The 20,742-nt window shown below is 39.4% G+C and overlaps 1 protein-coding gene across 2 annotated transcripts in view; it reads left to right on the top strand.

Annotated features, from left to right (window-relative positions):
- LOC129761107 (palmitoyltransferase ZDHHC8) overlaps positions 1 to 20,742 on the top strand; it is a 56,029-nt gene that overhangs the window by 16,874 nt on the left and 18,413 nt on the right. The window contains exons 3-7 of one of the 2 annotated variants that reach the window (XM_055758873.1): positions 5,031 to 5,188; positions 5,275 to 5,450; positions 5,522 to 5,716; positions 5,786 to 5,990; positions 15,767 to 16,233. In XM_055758873.1, coding sequence (XP_055614848.1) covers positions 5,031 to 5,188; positions 5,275 to 5,450; positions 5,522 to 5,716; positions 5,786 to 5,990; positions 15,767 to 16,233 — 1,201 coding nt within the window. Of the gene's footprint in view, positions 1 to 5,030; positions 5,189 to 5,274; positions 5,451 to 5,521; positions 5,717 to 5,785; positions 6,060 to 15,766; positions 16,234 to 20,742 lie in introns of both variants that reach the window. The other variant, XM_055758833.1, reaches the window with a different exon arrangement.

Here is a 20,742-nt window from a genome sequence, read left to right as displayed (position 1 = left end):
TAGTCCTTGCGGTTATATCTTTATATATAAAAGAGACTTTTCCCACGTACGTATAATCCATCATCACTGGAGAACGGCTGATTGGATCTACGTCGTCCATATATTTTGTGAGTTCGTCTTCACCCAAGTTAGAATGATAGAGTACTTTGGGAAACATTTGAGATGATTGGAAAAATTCGAAAAAATTTACTATGCATATCTTTATATATGAGAAGGATATTAAAAATAAAAAGGGAAAATCCGAAAATAAGAGGTACGCAAATGTATGTTTCGCTGTGAAAATCATCATTTAGATCAGTTTTACAGATCTGAACGATAATATACAAACTCTCTTGAAGAATATTCGTTATTTTTACCAACCAAAATATTCTCTAGAAATACATTATAAAGGGTGTGTCACATCAAATTGCATCACGGAAAAAACGCTATAGAAATTTAATTTTTAGGAATTATATCTTCAGCTTTCGCTTATAATCAGATAAGAGTGTATAGATCACGTTGGCCATGCTTCACTGTCAATTTTTCGTAAATTTGGAAAAAAGTCGTCGAACGAAAAAGAGCGTCGTGAATTAATCTTGTACACTCATTTCGAGAATCCGGAGTTGTCACATCGGGACATCGGTAAGATGCTGGGAATCGTCCAATCCACGGTCAGCAGAGTACTAAAACGATACTTCGAGAACCTAACCATCGACCGGAAGGTGAAGAACGGCAAAAATGGATGCTCCGTCAGTGAAAAAGATCACAAGCGCGTAGTTAAGCAGTTTAGACGTGATCCGAGAAGTTCGGTCCGGGATATCGCCAATAAGCTGAATTTGTCAAGTTCATTCGTCCAGCGGACCAAGCAGCGGGAGGGCCACCGTACATACAAGGTTCAGAAGGCTCCTAACCGCGACGAAAGGCAAAACATGGTGGGGAAGACGCGAGCCCGGAAGCTGTACACCGAAATGCTGACGAAGCCGCATTGCCTGGTAATGGACGACGAAACCTACGTCAAAGCGGACTTTCGTCAGCTGCCGGGCCTGTTGTTCTTCTCCGCAGAGGACAAATTCAGCGTTCCGGAGGAGATTCGCAAGCAGAAACTATCCAAGTTTGCCAAAAAGTACATGGTGTGGCAAGCGATCTGCTCTTGCGGAAAGCGGAGCGCCCCCTTCGTGATGACCGGCACGGTAAACGGGAAGGTTTACCTTAAGGAGTGCCTACAGAAGCGCTTACTACCACTATTGAAGCAGCACGAGGGCCCGACCATCTTCTGGCCGGATCTCGCTCCGTGCCACTATTCAAAGAACGTGTTGGAGTGGTACGAAGCCAACGGGGTCACCTTCTTGCCAAAGGAAATGAACCCGCCCAACGCGCCGGAGCTTCGCTCAATAGAGAAATATTGGGGCGATTATGAAGCAGGCCCTCCGGAAGAACCTAAAAGTTGTCAAATCGGAGGCGGACTTCAAGAGAAAATGGATTTCTGTTCAAAAAAAAACTACAACCTGACGTTGTACAGAACCTTATGGACGGGGTAAAGAAGAAGGTGCGAGCATACGAGCTTGGGCTCGAAGTATGAATAAAAAGAAAATGCCAAAAGTTGTTTAATAGTTTTTATTTTACTGTCTAAAATTTTCAAAAGGATCGGTCTACTGGGCGAATTTCTACAGCGTTTTTTCCGTGATGCAATTTGATGTGACACACCCTTTATGGCAGAACAACGTTTGCCGGGTCAGCTAGTAACGGATATAAGCCACCTCTAATATTTTTAAACTCGAATTATTTTATGAAAGGACCTGACGGACTCATATGTCTGCTATTAGCTGCTCGAGGAGTAAAAAATAGGATCTGATGGCTATCGCGAAAGAGAAGAAACACTTAAGGAATGCATCGGAAAGTAATCTCAAACTCTCAAAAATAAAGAATCAAAGCTAAGGTTGTTGAAATTTTTGGTTAAACACGTTTTATAATTGCTTCTAATGTTGACATACGGTAGACTGAATGATTCACTCAGATCACTGATTTTTGTAGAGTGATCGTGCCTTGGATTTGAAATTCTGCACAGTAGCCTTTGTACACTTCCTGGACGCTGTTGACCTCACATGTTCCGAGATACTGTGCCACGTTTCTTGGATATGTTCGTGACAATTGCTTTGTAGTGTTCAATTGGTCGCCGTTGCTGAATCTGGCCAGAATCAGTGGCGTCTCGTCCGCCGGTTCATACTGTTCATACTGTTCATGTGTATGATTGAATCACACTTACGAAGTGTTGATAATAACGGTAATGGGATAACAAATATATACTCATCTGTGTCTAGCACGAGAAGATCTTCGATGCATAATGAATGCGCCACGTGCATTTGCAATATGGACACAAATCTCGTGTATTGTTCTCTCGAGAACAAGAATGAATCATAAATCACCCATCTTCAAATGCGTCTATAAAGCCATGCAAACCTTTTCATGGTAACCGTTGTAACTTTCGATTAAAGAGTTATTCAATAAAAATCCAATGCATTCTAAAATATTCGAAGTACACTGGATTCTTTTTACGCGATTTACGTGATTTTTTTTTTGCACACACGCATCAGTCGCGTTAAGAAAGAATTCATTGTAATCAGAGCACGCTTTGTTTACATGCCAAAAATCGAAATACAAGTCATTCAGTCGCGGTCACAAAGTTGTTTTCGGAATGTCGCAAATTGATTTGGAAACTTAAAAGAAAATTCTGCACAATTGGTGCACCGAAAAGGGTGCTACATACCACAAAATAGCAAAAAAATTCAAAGTTTATCCAGAAAGTGTTAAATGAATCGTCGCTAATGTCGGTAATGAGTGTTCTTTCGAGGATCTCAGCAGAAGTGGACGATACCCCGGACCAAGTAATCCCGAATTGAACCGAAAAGTTGTAAATTATATTCAGAAGAACAGGGGTGCATCTATTCGTGATTAAGCCAAGAAGTTCAAACCCAGTGTTGGGATGATTCAGCGGATTAAACAGAGGCATGGTCTATAGACCTATAAAAAGCAAAAAGTGACCAAACAAACACCGAAGCAAAAGGATCGCGCGAAAACACGAGCTTGAAAGCTATATAAGTGTATTTTGAACTATCCCAACCAGTGCATTCTCATGGATGACGAAACATACGTGAAATAAGATTCTAGAACGCTGCCGGGACCTCAATTTTATACCAAATCGATTGGACATAGTGTACCAAGCCATTTGCACGTGTGCCATGCGATCGTCAACTTTTTCCACAAAAGGGATTATAAATGCTCAATGCTATGTGGAAGAATGCTTGAAGAAGAGATTGTTTCCACTTTAGAAAAAGCACGAGGTTCCTCCTCTATTCTGGCTGGATTTGGCATCGACACATTATGCCAAATCCACTTTACAATGGTTTTCGTTGGCCTGCAGCGTCCAAAAACTGCATAAAGACTACTGTGCAGAATTTGATGAGTGGAGTTAAATCTAAGGTTCGATCATTTTTTAGAAATCAATAATAAGCTTGATTTTTTCATTTCATTGCTATGTAAACTTAATATTCTTTAATAAAATTCACTTTTTTAATCACATTTTCTGAACGTTTTTTGATGATTGAAAGTTTAAGACTACTTTTCGATACACTCCTTATTCAGCCATTCAAACCGATATAGTGGTTCTCAGATTTTCGTCAAAAGTGGTAATTTTGTACTTTATCGCAAAACATTAGATTTGTTATTTTGTTTTGTTTTTTTTTTCAATTAGTGTGCCCATTTCCATTTTAGGTTGGATCGAAAAATCAATTTTTTTAGCTTTTTCTCAAAAATGTCAATTTTCAAAAATTCATAACTTTTGAACTAATTGACCGATTTAGATGATCGACATATCAAACTTTTGCGAAAAATTTGGATTTTTGTTTCTGTAGTTATTAAATGAATTAGTTTTCCGTTATCTCGTTATCTCGGTTAATTTTTTTCATATTTTTTTGGAAAGCTTAAGATTTTTTACATAATATATCTCGATATCAGAGATGCTGTTTTTTCGTATTTAAGTTATTATTTTGCAAATTTAACATGTTCTATGTCTTCGTTCAATATTCCTATGTGACTAAACTAGACTTATGCGACTAGCACCCAATCTAAACGAAAGTGTGACATATTTTCAAAGAAAGCTAGCTTATTGGCTTCAATCGGTTCAGTAGTTCAAATGTATGAATTTTTGAAAAAAAGTCATTTTTGGATAAAAGGGGAAGAATGATTTTTTGGACTACTTGGTTAACTTTGAAAAATCATATCTCAAAAACGGAAAAAAGCATCTCTGATATCGAGATGTTATGTAAAAAGTCCTCAGCTTTGCTTTCAAAAAAAAATAAAATTCAAAGCCAAAGCCTAGTCCAAAGCCGTGAAAACAACAAAAAACAAATACAATCACTAATTATGAAAAAAATCAATTGTTTCAGTTCATTGTCTTTTAACAAAAGGCTAGCTCATTGGCTTCAATTTAATATGTCAATCATCTTGATCGGTTCTGTAGTAAAAAAGTTATGAATTTTTGAAAAAAGTCATATTTGGGAAAAAGTGGGAAAAATTGATTATTCGGACCACTCTAAAATGGAAATGGTCACTCTAACGAAAAAATAAGAAAATACGGGTCTAATATTCTGCGATAAAGAACAAAACTACCACTTTTCATGGAAATCTGACAATTGCTATATCGGCATGGCATGGAATGGCTGTATTGTAATCAACTCGGTGGTGGTTAAGCAACGTGCTGTCCTCGTTTCTTGTAGGTAAACAAATATGAGGGAGGCGATAAACTTCCTCATCAATCGCAAACCAGCAAGCCTCCGGCCGTCATTCCAGAGCATTGATTGAAACCAACACAGCCAACGACGTGCTCTGGGCGATAATTGACTAATTACCCAATGTGTAATTATTTTCGCATTTACGTCCAACGAGATTTGTACACGCGCGAAACGTTCTACGTTAGCATAAATGTCGATCACAATGGGGTCCGGCTTTGTTTCGTTTTACCTACTCATTTGTGTTTTTTTTGTTTACAATTGCAGCCCCACCTGACGAAGATCGCGAGGATGAGTTCCGGGCGCCGCTGTACAAGAACGCCGAAATCAACGGCATAACGGTGCGGATGAAATGGTGCGTCACGTGCAAATTTTACCGGCCACCGCGCTGTTCCCACTGCTCCGTTTGCAATCACTGCATCGAGGTGAGTTATGGGTGGAAGGTGTCCCAATATGCACTGTGAACTAGAGGTTTTGATGATACAATTTTTTTTCTTCCTAAAACACGCAGACATTCGATCACCACTGCCCGTGGGTGAATAATTGCATCGGGCGGAGAAATTATCGCTTCTTTTTCTTCTTCCTGATCTCGCTGTCGATCCATATGCTGAGCATATTCTCGCTTTCGCTGATTTACGTACTGCAAAAGGAGAAGGACAAGCTAACGGAGCTTGAACCGATTGTGGCGTAAGTTGATTCAATTATGGGAGCCAATGATTCTGACTGATTGGTCCAATTGTATATTGTCCCGCTTGCAGGATGGTGCTGATGGCGATTGTTACGCTGTTGGCGATTCCGATATTTGGGCTGACGGGATTCCACATGGTGCTCGTGTCCCGAGGGCGAACCACAAACGAGCAGGTCACTGGGAAGTTCAAGGGTGGCTACAATCCGTTCTCGCGAGGCTGCTGGAATAACTGCTGCTACACCCAGTGTGGTCCACAGTATCCGAGGTAGGGGGATTGGAACTTGGATTTGAACCCAAAAATAGATTTCTCTCATTCTAATGTCCAATTGTGTAGTTTGCTGAAGCCGCAGAAGTACGTTGCCCGCCGCTCGAACAAAGAAAACCAATCGATCAGTACGATCACGAACGACGGGGGTCCGGGTGGTGGCGGCGGTGGCAATTCCAGCCGGCATCTCAACTCCCAGCAGCAGGCCCTGAATGCGGGCGGTGCCGGAGCAGGCGGCAGCCAGGGCATCTACGATAACAATCGCCACACACAGGTAAAAACCTATATGGATCATGGCAATGGTCACGGTATTCGTACGGTTGGATCCAGTCATTACAGTAAGGTGCGTAGAATTTGTTATTTGATGGTTTTCTAATCGTTTATTATTTTGAATGCATCATTTGCTTCACATTCTTTGAACTAACGCTACGTTGAACTCTTGCGTTCCTTTGATTTCTTTCTAATGCAATTCCAAAAACAATTCCAAAATCAAACTAAAAATGCAGATTTTTAAAACTTGTATTTTTGATTCGAACGAAAGTTTGTACTCCGTTTGGGTTGGAGGAAATATGAGTTTTCCACAGCATTTGGGAATTTTTCGACTCAAGTATAATATTTGAAAAGGGCGTATCGATTTTACTAAGAGAAATCTTTGAAAATTTATATCTCAAAAACTATGAATCACACCGAAATAGTGTCTTGTAAGGAGTTATAGAGTAGTAATGTTAAAACGTGAAAAAAATATACACTGAGGAAAAAATAGTACTTTTTTTATTTACAAAAAAAAAAACTTTGAATTGCAATGTCTAAAATACATAATTTTTTTTTTAGATTCATATAAAATAGAAATCAGGTAGAAAATTTAAAAAATTAGTCCAAGATGGTAAAAGTATTTTTGACAAACTTGGTGGAACATCGAATTTTATGAATTTTCGAAACTTCGATTTTTTGTATGTTAACACTTTGACGTCCGCACGATTCGTAAAAAAATATGCGCTTGGCGCCGGCAGCGCTAACTCGGATTACTTGGCTTGTCGACGCGCATTCTTGACATTATCGGGAAATTAGAAATTGAAATAGAAATAGATCTAGATCTAGATCTAGAAATGGAAATCTACTCTTATCGTTAGTTTTCATAAGTTCTCAACCCTATTCCCCTAATTTCATGAAATTTCGAAGATATACATACGTAAATATTACAAACATGTCCGTATTCCCCCCACTATATGTCAATGCGGATAATCATCGAATAAATGTTCTACTTTTCGGTCTGTTTTAATTTTATTAAAAACATTGAAAAATCTTCGACCGATTATTTCGAAAAACAGTACATTGAAATGCAAGAAACTGCATTTAAGTTTGGTAAAACACGAGTTTCGAAAGATATAATAAAAGATATAATATGTCCGTTTTTCCCCACCTTCCCTACTTATAAAAACATTAAAATTGATAGTCTGTGTATGTTATTGTTACTTAAACCAAACCCCAACAGAATACAAATGATACTCAAGTGCTATCGCCGGCCACTGAGATACTATGCGCACGTAACCACTGTGGTGTCGCCGGCAGTCAGGCGCTAGTTTGCGTGCGTAACCACTGTGGTGTCGCCGGACGCCAAAGTGTTAACAATCATTTTTAGCCACAAATTATGAATCCTGATGTGATTGTAAATAAAAAAAAACTCTATATCAATTTCCTTCTAAATGCAGCCATTCTCGAGATATTAGGAAAAACATTTTTAAATTATTGTCTTTTCAATTTTAATTTTTTTTTAAATTTATATGTGTGTTTTTTAATTTTTTTCATATAAAACTAACTGATCCGGCAAACTATGTCTCGCCCAACGTTTGTCACTCTGTAATAGTAGAACATATGCGAACTTGAATTTTCCTAATTTTCAATTGTCATGTTTGGTTGGAATATGTTTGGTTGAAATATGTGTATTATTTTCACTGGACTCCCTCTCAATTTCAGAGGAGAGAGGGTGTCATGTCATCGTAGGAACATTTCTCGTATCCAAAAATCCTCACATTCCAAGTTTGGCTCCATTTGTTTGATTAGTTCTCGAGTTATGTAGAAGTTAGTGTTTCATTTGTATGGCAGCCCCTTTGCCTTTAGAGAGGGGGAAGGATTGTCAAACCACCATATAAACAATTATTGCCCCCTAAATTCTCCATATGCCAAATTTGTTTCCGTTTGCTTGATTAGTTCAAGAGTTATGCAATTTTTTTCATTTGTATGGCAGCTGTCCATTTATCGAGAAGGGAAGGGGTATGTGACCACCATAGAAACATTGATTGTACCCAAAACCTCCACATGCCAAATTTGGTTCCATTTGCTTGATTAGTTTTCGAGTTATACAGAAATCTGGGTTTCTGGGAATGTCAATTCACCATAGACACGTTTTGTGCCCCCTAAAACCTCCATATGCCAAATTTGGCTCGATTTGCTTGATTGGCTCTCGAGTTATGCAGAAATTTGTGTTTCCTTTGCACGGTAGCCTCCCCTTAGAGAGGGGGGAGGAGTGTCGAACCACCATGGAGACGTTTATTGATCCCTTAAACCTCTATATGCCAAGTTGATTCAATTTGCTTGATTAGTTCAGGAGTTGTTTCATTTGTATGGCAGTCCCCCCCCCCCCTTAAAGAAGGTGGAGGGGTCTCGAACTATCATAAGAACCTTCCCCGGCCCCAAAAACCCCTACCTACCATGTTTTATGAATTTGCTTATAATTTTCAATAACTTTTCCAAATACATCATTGTGGTAAAAATATATGTTTAGGAGTCACGTTACGGAGTTAGGAGTTACCGCTACGTTTTAACCCACATGTCTTCAAATGAGAAAATTTCATGAACATGACGGTATAATACGACAAACATATCACAGGAGCTATTTGCTCTAAAATTAATTTATTAAAATTACATTAGAAATATTCTTTTAAATATCTCGAGAATGGCTGCATTTGGAAGATTGATCAGAGATCTTTTTTGTTTTAAATCACATCAGGATTCATAATTTGTGGCTAAAAATGGTTGAAAAATTCCAAGTTTCAAAAATTCATAAAAATTCGATGCTCCACAAAGTTTGTCAAAAATATTTTTACCATCTTGGACTCATTTTTTAAATTTTCTACATGGCTTCTATATTATATGAAAAAAATACATATTTAAATTAAAAACAGGAACTGGATTATATCTGTGATATAATCGCAAGGTTGACGTAGGACCATCGTTGATTCAGTGGTCATTTGTTTGAAGTTGAGTCTGAAGTGGTTAATGCTAACTCGATAACCACCAAACGAAAAGAGTTGTGTGTGTGTATGTGTGTGTGTGGCTGCTTCGATGCATCAAACGGAACCAATTTTCGATGCTGGTACTCTCTTCCTCGCCTTCTCATCTCCTCCTGATGGATCGGCTCTTCTGCATTCCCTCACAGTTCGAAACATACTGAATGCATTTCATGATGATGATGTTGGATTAAAGAGGCTTTAAACTTTTCAGTTCATTTGCCTCTAAAATGCGTTTCACCTCCAGAATACCGCTTAAGTATGGTTATCGAGTTAGCGAGTTAGCCTAAAAATGATTGTTAAAATACAAAAATTCAAAGTTTCGAAAATTCATAAAAATTTGATGTTCCACAAAGTTTGTCAAAAATTGTTTTACCATCATGTACCCATTTTTAAAACTTTCTACATGACTTTTTTTATATGAAAAAAAATTAAAAAATATGTATTTTTATTATATTGCAAATTATAGTTTTTTTTTGTAAATAAATCTTACTAAAATCGACACGCCCTTTTCAAAAGTTACACTTGAGTCAAAAAATTCCCAAATTCTGTGGAAACCTCATATACCTTCCAACCTAAACGGAATACAAACTTTCATTCGAATAAAAAATACTCATGTTTTGTCATTTGTCGATTTCATTTGGAATTGCTCTCTATTAATCTATCTTTTCAACGCAAGAATTGTTTCCGTTTCTGTTGTGTATATTTATTTGGTTTGTATTCTTTTTTTTTCTTTTTCTATTTTGGTTTCGTAGTTGACAGAGCGATCCGTAACATAGTGTAAATTAATCGAAACAAAATGTACAAAAGCACTTTTCCCTACAAAAACTCTATGCCGTGTAAAGAATGCCGCTGCAATAGCGGCAATCCTTTTTCGCGCGCACTCTGAAGTGTTCCCCCATTTCCCTCCTGGTTCCAATTATTGTTCGCTCTGCAACAACATCAACACCCACACTGTCTCCGGTCCCCGGTAACAGTCCCTCCGAACAGAGACGACGTGTCCTCACACCCAAGGGGGAGGCAGAGAAGAAGCTGCATCACAACCCGCTACCACTCCTCCCACCTTCTACGCACACACGCACACACATCCACCCGCGTCGATTTATGCTTAAGTGAAAAAAAAAAGATAGTGAGATAGAAAGTGAGAAGTTTAACTATCACTGGTAATAGATAACTTTAATGATTCCAATCGAAAACAAAATCGATCAAGTCCAATTTCAAATCTTATTTGTGCAGGGATTATGTACTGATTGAACATAAGGTTTTACTACACTCTTTGTTTTACCGATTGTATGCACTAGTTTTCCGTTAGAATGCTATTAATATTTATGTTCGAAACGAAAATAAAATTTCTGTTTTAAACAAAAAGCGCAATTGCAAAAGATTTTCTTTGTTTCGTTTTCTTGTTTGATTTTGAAAGATATTGATTTCCCAAAGTCTTGTACATTTTCCTATCTATTGAGTGTAGTTTGTTCAGAATCTCTGTGTTACTCTGTGGTTCTCTTCTATCGATTGTATTACTTGTGTGTGTGTGCACACTCCAGAACAACTTGAACAACAGTTAAACTATGTGCGCTTTTTTTGTTAAAATAACATTTTCTCATTAGTAAGAAGGGTAGGATCATAGTGAATCACGAAATCCCACTTTACCAAAACCAAAAATCGTCTCTGTTCACATGGCACTTCTTTCGTTTTGCACCACTTTAAACTTTCTTTCGCTTGTTTTTTTTAATTTGACCGAGTTTAACTGTACCATATTCTTTGGTTCCAACGGATTTATCATCATAATGGATTTCGATATCTCGCGTCCATTCTCGAACGATCTCTGACCTGACGCCTCTGTATCTCTGTAGCTTTCATACTCTCTCGAATCATTTTCGAACCCTCAAAACACGTTTCTTGAGAAGGAGGTAAAAGTTTACTAACAACCACACCGCTGTGATGTATAATTATCATATTTAAGAACGAAGAAATTCGCTTGTTTTTGTTCTGTGCCGATGTGTGTTTAGCGATGCGTATCCTTTTGTTGTTGTGTTGTTGTGTTGTGCCGATGGTGTGTATCTCTCTCTCTTAGTTCTTGTGAAGCTTGGCTCTGGCTGCGTGTTTTTTTGTCGATCCGATATGATCATGTTCGAGGGTCCTTGGAGATGGATATCGAAGCACTATGCCTGTGCTGCTTATGCGCATGTGTTTTTGCCTGATGCCTTGCTGCCGCTGCGAGCTGAGAAATGAATTGTTGGCTTTTTGCGATTTTTGGTTGCTGACATTAAGGTTCGTTTCCAACGGAGGAAGGCGCCTGGAATTGCACAAAAAGATGTTCACAGAAGATTTCATTCAATGCTCACCCGGATAATCAACTACTGTTTTCTCGTAAGGTATAGATATTCCGCTATGCTGTTGACTATTGAGGTTTGATTCAGTTAGAATCACTGTTCATTTTTATAGCAGCGGTCGTAGTAGGCGTATCTTCGACGTAAAAATCACGTTGATCCGCTTTGTTTTGCAGGATGGAAGCCGAGAGAAGAAATTTGATTAACATTAAACACATTAATACCCAGCGCGGTCAAGTACTAAAATCGCGAATAGCCAAAAATGCCTAATTCGATCGTGTATGATGTGCGAAACGCTTCCATGAACGTACAACTGATGTTCGGATAGATCGGAGGACGTGTCGTAGAGGAACTTACGATCGGAAGCGATAACGATGAGGTTGAAGGTACTGAAAACAATGAAGGCAACCGCGGGCTTCTCGGAATATGACATCGCCAAAAATACAATTCTAACCAAAGTACCGATTTGCAGTCGAACGCTATTGCGCACATGATGGGTTATAAAACGTTGAAAGTGTAGTGAAGGAAAGAAAAAATGTTGATTAATGATGTTCAAAGGCGGTGGTGAAATAGAGCCTCCATACAGAGGCCATAAATGGAAACATCGAAAAACAATCATTTCTCTATAACGCAACAGACCAATATTTCTGTACTCAGAAATAGAATCTGAGGTACAAATATTGAAAGTTTTTTGACTTCCACGTTATGTCGACGGAAATAAAATCCCAAACAACAGGATAAGTATAACATTCCGAGTTGTCCCCTTTACACAAAAAAGTGGAATTTTGTTCAACTTGGCACCGCTTCAGCGGTTTCAGCTACCTTTGCAGGTAGTTGCAAAGGAAAAAAAAACGATGTGAGCAATGTTCTAAAATTCACACAATTGAGGAGGAAAATTTCCCGAACTGTAAAGATGAGATAAAATGTTTCCATTGTCACCAAACAACAGATCCGAACTGTCCAGAGCGTGATGGACAAACTGGAATTAAACTAGTTATGTCCAAGAAGAATTTTACATACGTTGAAGCAAGAGAGCTGGTAACGCCTACCCCTGTGAGAAATTCATTCAACCTGCTCGTAGAGATAGAGGAATTCCCATCCATTTATGATAGTTACGCGAAAAAAAAATAACAGGAAATGTACCAAAAACACCGAAAAGTGCCACAAATGCAAGTTCAGTAGAAAAAAGTACAACGTAGAGGAATCAATCCAAACGGAGGCTCCCTCTTCCGAAAACATGAAACACTGTAATAGGAAAGGGTTGATGCACTTGCAGAAAAGAATAGTACGGGGCTAGATAATTCTCATGCGGTAGCTGAACAACAAATATAGGAACAATATATGGGACCTCGCCCCGGAAGACTTTTTCTTGTTTCCCAAGCTAAAGAACGCTATGAAAGTGAACCGTTTGGACGATGTTCCAGACATTCAACGAAATGTGACGCGTATTATAAACTCCGTACCGGCTGAGCAGTTTAAAGGCGCTTTCCGACATCTCTACGAACGTTCAAAAATTTCCTATCCAGATGATGCCAACCTATCAGATGATGTTTCCGTTCGTACTGTTGATTAAAGCTTGATTCATTTAGAATCTGGAATCACAAAACCAGTTGATTGGTTAATGGTACAAACATGTATTAGTATCAAGATACAGATAATTTATTGTTCTTTCAGAAAAAAAATATTCAAAAAATTATTCCTTTACACTTTGAAAATGTGTACGTTATATCGAAGTTCCCCTGTATCGCGAAATTCTTTTAGGACAACATTTCTGAGGGCATATGTTTCCCAGAAATGCAAAAATAGAAATTCGATTCTCCAGACCGGCCCCACCCCCCCCTTGAAGAATTGGGCAGTGGTCTGTATAAGTAATAATCTGAAGGTTCTATATCCGGTGATTACGGTGAGTGGAATAGCGCATTCCAGCCAAACTCCAGGCCTTACGTTACTCTGGTCTAACACGACGTCCATCGTATTGATTAATAGTGAACGGATCCCTGGCCTCGATTCGTCCAGTTGTGAGCTTTATTTATTGTAATTTATCGACTGATTGCTTTATGGAAGTTTATTTTTTTTTTTTTTATCTTCGCTTATTTTTCGTCGGCCTATTTCCGCCACTTCAGTGCCAATCACCGACAACAGGGAGGCGACTCCACCTGTTCCTACCTATCAGACTCAACAACTCATGAGCCGGGCCAACTTCTTTTACTTCCCCTCCGAAGGAAGACGTAACCAGAGATTTTTCGCCTCAGAAAATCCCAACGACGCCAGCTGGGATTGAACCCAGGCCGATCGGATTGTGAGGCTGTTACGCTAACCACACAACCACTGGCGCCGTCTTTATGGAAGTTGATAACACAGAATTCCTTTCCAATTCTACCAGACACAGAGAATAACTTTCTTCGAGAAAAGACCGGCTCTGAGAGTAGCAAATGGTTTCTGTCAATTAACCCAAGATTTTTCCATTCAAAATTGTTGTCACGGTTTGCAACAAGAACGGCAAACGGAAGCTGGATAGAAACTCCCAACTAAGAAAACAATGTCGAGCATTTTTAATATTACAATACTAACAGTATGTAGAAATATCTTCATCCTGGTGGAATGAATGATCCTCTACTAACAATGGAAAACAAATCGATCGCTCACAATTGTGCGTTACTCACAGAATATAGATTTCAACGAAGAAGATCAACGATCTGAGAGAACTATGGATGTGCAACCGACATTCTCAGAGCCTCTTTACACAGTACCAGCAACTGCTGAACTGGTCGAATCAATCAGAAACGAGAAACTTACAGATCAGACGTAATGTATTCAAAAAAATCATTTTACGTGCCCACGTGGAATTTATCTCTACCCCTCCCCCCTCACCGTGGACAAGCGTGGACAGTTTCGTAACCCCTATTCCCCTAAAATTGTCCACGTGGTATGTGGACAGCCCCTTACATGTATTTGCAATGCCGGTTTTTCCAGGCTCCATGGTTGTGAAGTGTGTGCTACACACAACTTACATGTATATGCAATGCCAATTTCACCTAGCCTCCTTGGTTTTGGAGTCTGTGTTGGGGAAACCGTAAATCGGACCAATCAAAACGTGACAGTTAGGGCGTTTAGATAACGCTTGAGAATTCGCAATTGTTCAATTGTTTATATCATGAAAAATAAAATTTTTTCCTATAAATTGATGCAAACATCTTTCCGATTTATTAGGAAATGAAAAAGAAAAATCTTCGAAATCTTTCATTTTTTCCTGCATTTTCAGTGCCTAGATTTTTATTTTGCCTCCTATATCTTCCGGTTATACGTAGTCCAACGTCAAAATCCGTTGTTATGTTGTAAACGTTCTGTATTTATTTCGTGGCGGAATTTGTTACTATATCCCACAAACTCAATAGAATTATTATCACACGATATTTCAAATACCTCTTGGTCATATTGATTACCTCGACGGCGAGCAGAAATTGAAAGAAAGATCGTCGAAGAAGCGTTCATGTATTTCGAGAAGAAAACAGAAAAAATCAAGTTCGACATAGAAACAGATTGCTCAAGTTCGACCTAATTTCCTAGAGAATAGATTCTTCGTTCAATATTCATATTTCTCCATCCATTCCCATGAAAAGTGACGATTGCGTCGTTGTCCAAAAAACCTCTCCCGTAAACTAATGAGATCGCAACTCAACCTAGCTTTGCTTGGCAGCGCTTGTGTTCTCCCCGATGAGATTGTGTTTAGTTTGTTTTAGAATAGAGCCCATATTCGAGAAGGTAAGTTTGCTTTATTGATGAGTGATATTTTCCCCCGGGGGTAGTAGTTACTGTCGTTCCTATCGTATTTGAAGCACTCCTAGCTTCCACAGCAAAGCTTTGGCATCTATTAGCTAGTGCTTGAAAACTGAACCCTCTCCCCTCTTCCCTTTCCAGTCCATCAAGACCCGTCAAGAATCTCAAGTCCCAATCTCGAGCTTACGCCCCAATTCGCCGTCCAGTTCGTCTTTTATCACGATTCCCACCGGCAGTAGCTTTGACAGTTTGGATCTGGCCATCTATAATGGAGCAGCCTATCTGGGGGGCCTCCATCGGGTCAGTCGGCTGGGTCAGCATCAGTTCAAGCTGCAGTTGGGTGACTCTCCTACCGGTGTGACGCCCAGGAATCCACCTGGCTACGATGATGAATATAGTTCCGAGGATAGTTTTTTCGCCTACACAAAACGATTTGAACCGGCGCCGTTTGATTCGATGAATTGATGATTATGTTGTGTGCTGTACAAGAGTAACTTGTATATATGTGTATGTCCATTAAAGCTTGTTTGACGTTGACCATTATTCGTTCTGTACTAGTTTCTCGTCCTTTGAGGGAGATAATGCCCTGTGGCTATAGCCATCGATGGTAGTGAATGGAGACCCCGTTACTAATCTGATTCAATCGCCATCCACAGCTATCCCCGGGTCGAGAGTGCTCGGATATCGACATGGAACCGCAGGCATCGCAGAGTCGGGATTGTGAGCCGACACCACCGCTGCAGCGGCACGGTTCGAAGAGTAACTTTTTTCTACCGCCAATTGATGGTAACGGAGGATTGAACCTGAACGGTGGCCAAGGTGGCCAAGGGGGCAATGGAGGCGGTGATTCACCGCGACACATACGAATGTATCATCCGCGCCACAGTCCACATCCTCGCCAGCGAGGACTGGATCCCTCGCGAAGTTTCACACCGGAGGGACTCTCGCCGGATCAACCGCCGCCGATGATAACGATTCAGCAGCAGCAGCAACAGCTGCAACAACAACAACAAACCCAGCAAGGTATACCACGTGGAGGAACGTCTGCGACACCCACAATGCAGCAAAGGATTAAAGCACTCGGCGTAGCGACACCATTAGCAATGTCTAGTCCCGTTAGAAGGTATGTGTCAAGCACCTGAGTATGATTCACCTATTTCGCCTTCAACCTAGGAATCATTGTGTTTTCAAGCATTGTGTTCTGTGGAGGAATTTCATTACCCAAATACTGCAAATAATAGCTTCATTATCAATTGTTCACTTTATTATTACACTCTATGGATACCTACCATAACCTAGCATTCTTTACGATCATTAACGTTTGTGACGGATTTCGCGCCATCTCGTTTATGGGATTGGCATGACCCTCTCAGAACTTAATGAAACTTTCTGGACGTGAAGACCTTACCTAATTAAGCAACTTGGAGAAAATTCATTCGATTTTGATGTGCTCTGGCCATTAAAAGGCAGTCGAGTTCATTCACTATCACAGTGTCTACTGGCAATCTCTTTTTTATCGCAGTGTGTGTTGTGTAAATTAAAGCAAAATGGAAGCCTGCTTTGGTAAAAAAAAATATAGGAGGTTGTGTCCAAGATACGACTGCATTGTTGACGTAGAACTACGCTGTTATTTTATATAAGTCGCTTGTTTATACCTACGGATATTATTCAATACTGCTGTGAAATTTTAGAAACAACTGCTTAGTAGAATAATCTCTGGAATGTTTTTTCATTGTAGAATTGACGATAATTGATTGATGATTCATTCTTGCCCTCGCAGAACAATACACTAGTTGATCATATGTCGCAATTAATTTCATGTCAATGCATTGAAAATTCACGCCGTACGCTATTCCGGTGGCCTGGGACCAACGTAAACCAAGCGCCAAACAAGCGTTCGCCATAGCATGCATACAGAGTCATACATTGGTTACTTGAAACTACTAGGAATGTAAACACTTCTCATCATTTTGCGTTATTATAAAAAGAAACGATTCTGTTTATATTACTGGTCTCGAAAAAAGGTGCATTACTTTCTCATGCTCGAGTTAAGCGTAGCTGCCACCCTTAGTGGAGGAAGTTTTTCTATTGGCAAGCGAAACCTAATCACATACAACATTCCAGAACGACATTTACTTTCTTGGTGTCTAAACAAGCGGAATAAACTCTTTTTGTTGATATCAACAGTAGCATTGCTTTATTATGATCAAGATTAGCGCAATCCTAGTTGAAGGCAGTTTTGCGAGTGGCACGCGAACCCAAATAACTTATAATATTCCAGTACGACATTCAAGATGCTTGGTATTCCCTAAATGATTTTTTGGCGCTCAATCTTCGCCATAACGTCAGTTCAATGCATTCATGCAATGTCAAAGGCACCAACGAAGCCCTTATGATGACGAAAAACAAACAATGTTAACTGCTTGGAAAAAGACTGAATTATGCCACACAGTTTGTACTCTGCTGTAACACTCATCGATGCGAATTCGCTGAAGTTTGTCAAGAGCGACCGCCTTCACCACCAGCGGGGGAGCTTGATTTTGGTTGCTGCCTGGGTAAAGGCGTTTACATTTTCGACCGACGCGCCGGAGTCGCCTACTTTGCTGTTGTTCGATGCGGTGTCACACTCGCAAAGGATCGGTTCAGTGCGAGCGCTTCTCACTGCACCAACATCGCGTGCATCATTAGATGACCTTGCCTCGAAATTTGATTGCCCCTGGCAATGCGTTCGCTTTTTGCAGTACTCGTGCCTGCCTTCCTCTTCTTGTTCATCACACACTACGCGAAGCGTCCAATTTATGACGCGGAAAGAGAAACACACGATACGAATAACGCCAAAAACGAACTGAAAAAACCACACGACGATATCCAAGTTGGATTACCACTGGTGGGGTCCAATCTTAGATCGAAGCGCAGCGAAAGCAAAGTGAACTGGATTGCTCAACAGTCCAATGTAGAGATGTGCCATCCGCTCATGAGCTGTTCATTCGAATCGCTTCATTATAGTGAGCGGATTCGGATCGGCTCGCAATCAAAACAACGCAGCTCATCAGCTCATTACGGAGCTGGAGAGCTGATGAGCTGATGAGCAGCTGAGAGGTTGAGCTGCTGAGCTGTTGAGTTGAAGAGCTGCATAGCTGTGGAGCGCAAAGGTTGCAGAGAGTGTGCATTGTGAGACGCGGAAGAATTTTTCGTCTCCCGCGCTTTATGATATGACGTCAGTTTGTTTTCGTTCCCTCTTCGTTCTTTAGCTTTAGCAGAGATGCCAGAGATTTTGGTTTTTGTTTTTTGTTTTGAAGATATTCAACCATTCGTTACTTCATTAAATTTTTCTTACATCACCAAACAAAATAATAAACATTATCATATGCTTGTAACCGAAATTACTAAATTATATTGTTATTTAAATATGACTGAGGAAAAACATAAATTTATTTCCGCGTGCTGAATCAAAACAATTCAGAAAACCACCCGGCATGAATGCTGATGATTGATAATGGTCCTTTTGTTACCTTTGTCATCGCGAAGAATTATTTCTCGTTGCGCCTATTAGTGGATTTATTTTTATATCCTTGGATGCAAAAAAATATCTCGGTAGTTTTATCAAAAAACGTTATCTCGGCCAATATTTCTGAAGGCATTTCACTTGGCTACTGCTGGTTCTTCTGTTGTTTAAGTTCAGCATATCCTAAGCATCTTCTATGTTGGATTTCAGCATTCAATATTTGTTGTATATTATATTATAAGAATTCATATTAGTTTTAGTTTGTGTACAATTACATATTTAAACATTAAATTACATTCAATTAGTTTATTATTTTGCTTTCCGTATATGAGGAAAATGCACACTATAAAATGTCCCATGGTAGTTACGTTTCATATGCAATTGTGTGGACAACCGCAAAATTCAACTGAGCTGAAGAGCTGTTCCAAATGAGCAGCTCACTTGTATGAGCTGAACGGCTCTGAGCCGCTCACCATGATGAGCTGATTTGCCCATCTCTAGTCCAATGCCGAATGAAAGTTTGCCTCAGCGAGATCCACTATTTATACTCTAGGCAAGTATTCCCCTTCATTGTTCTTTGTTCATTGTTCTTCTCCTTTGTTCATGGAGACTTTAAATCCTACGATTTCCCCTTCGCTGCTCGTCGATAAGTTGCTCGTTATTGATAGCTCTGTTCGGGAAAGCACACAAATGGACAGAAATTAACAAATTTACAAACCAGGAGATTCTAATATATTGCATATTAAACAAATCTTAGGGAATTTTCGATTAGTTTGCTATGTAAATCGCTAGAATCCGTTCACGGCAAGAATAGTTATTAGCGTTAACTTTATTTCATAAAAACGTGACCTGTTTTCTGATTTGGCACCCTTAATGAAAGACGTAGTTCTACGTCAAAAAGTGACTGACGAAGGACCTGTATTTCAGGGAAAATTGTCTGAAATATACTTTTTTACGTTCACAAATCATGGTTTATTTGATTTCTAATGAAGCTGTTGTTGTTTTGTAGATTCAATCTGAAACGAAAATATGAGTCAATACACGCGTCAAAATTGGACAAGTTTATTGTCACATCCTGTGCTGGAAAATTGGCTAAAATAGGAGCGAAAATTGTTTGTTCGAAAGCTTGAAAGAACGAGCTGTCGACTATGTATTCTATTCAGTGGTGAGAGATGAGAGAAGGATTTCGAAGTTATCGAGGAATATGGATGTAGGATTCGAGGATGTATTGGAGGATATTGTCTAAATCATCAATTAACTCGCACGCATTGGATCATCGTGAGTTCCGAGCCTCTTTTCTTCTTTTTTTCCACTCGAAAACAAACTCAAGCTCAAGGGAAATTATCATTTTAACCATTTTCTGACTGAGAATTTCTCAACTGTCGGCAACTAGGAAAAATGTTGATGCACTCCAGTGGATTAATGCTGATTTCTCTCGCATATTTTGGTACTTCAAAGCAGATGAAAGAATTCTCCAACAATCTCTACTCCATTCGGTTTCGATGATGTACATGCCGCTGAAAACATGCAGATGGATCTCATTGAAACGCAGTGTGATTTAGAGCTGCGTGACAAATTTGGAAAACCATGATGTCTTGGATTTCTACTCCAGATTTTGTTCCAGAAGCACGATTTCCAGAACTAATAAAACATGTTCATTTTATTACCTCTTCGTTTGAATCCACAAATATTTATTAGCAACTGTTTCAGTTATGGAAGAAGGGAAATCAAAGTCAAGGAACAAAATCACTGACAGTCATTTGGAAAACACTCTTCGCATCACTATGTCTCACATTCAAGCTGATTTAGATAAATGGCCCAAGAAAAGTAGTGAGTGAAATCGAAACGGTGCTAGAGTATGTTTGTATTTAAGGATTTTCTATATTGAAACAAACAAAAAATATTGTATAAACTTTTTGATGTTTGAAAGAACGTCCAATTTAATCGTGGTACCGTATTCACATTATCAAGTATAATCATAATTCTGTCAGTGAAATCGTGACTCCTCTCAGCAGAGAAATTTGGAGCGAAGAAAAGTTGTAACACTGCAGTTGTGTAGTTCGATGTTCCCCTTCTCTCTCACCATGTTTCGTGGTTCCATCGGTACTCGGTTTCCTAGCAACGATA

The sequence above is a fragment of the Toxorhynchites rutilus genome, chromosome 1 (genome assembly GCF_029784135.1).
Source record: "Toxorhynchites rutilus septentrionalis strain SRP chromosome 1, ASM2978413v1, whole genome shotgun sequence".
NCBI lineage: Eukaryota > Metazoa > Arthropoda > Insecta > Diptera > Culicidae > Toxorhynchites > Toxorhynchites rutilus.
Note: the sequence above shows the minus strand (reverse complement) of the source record. Positions and strands in the feature narration are given on the sequence as shown.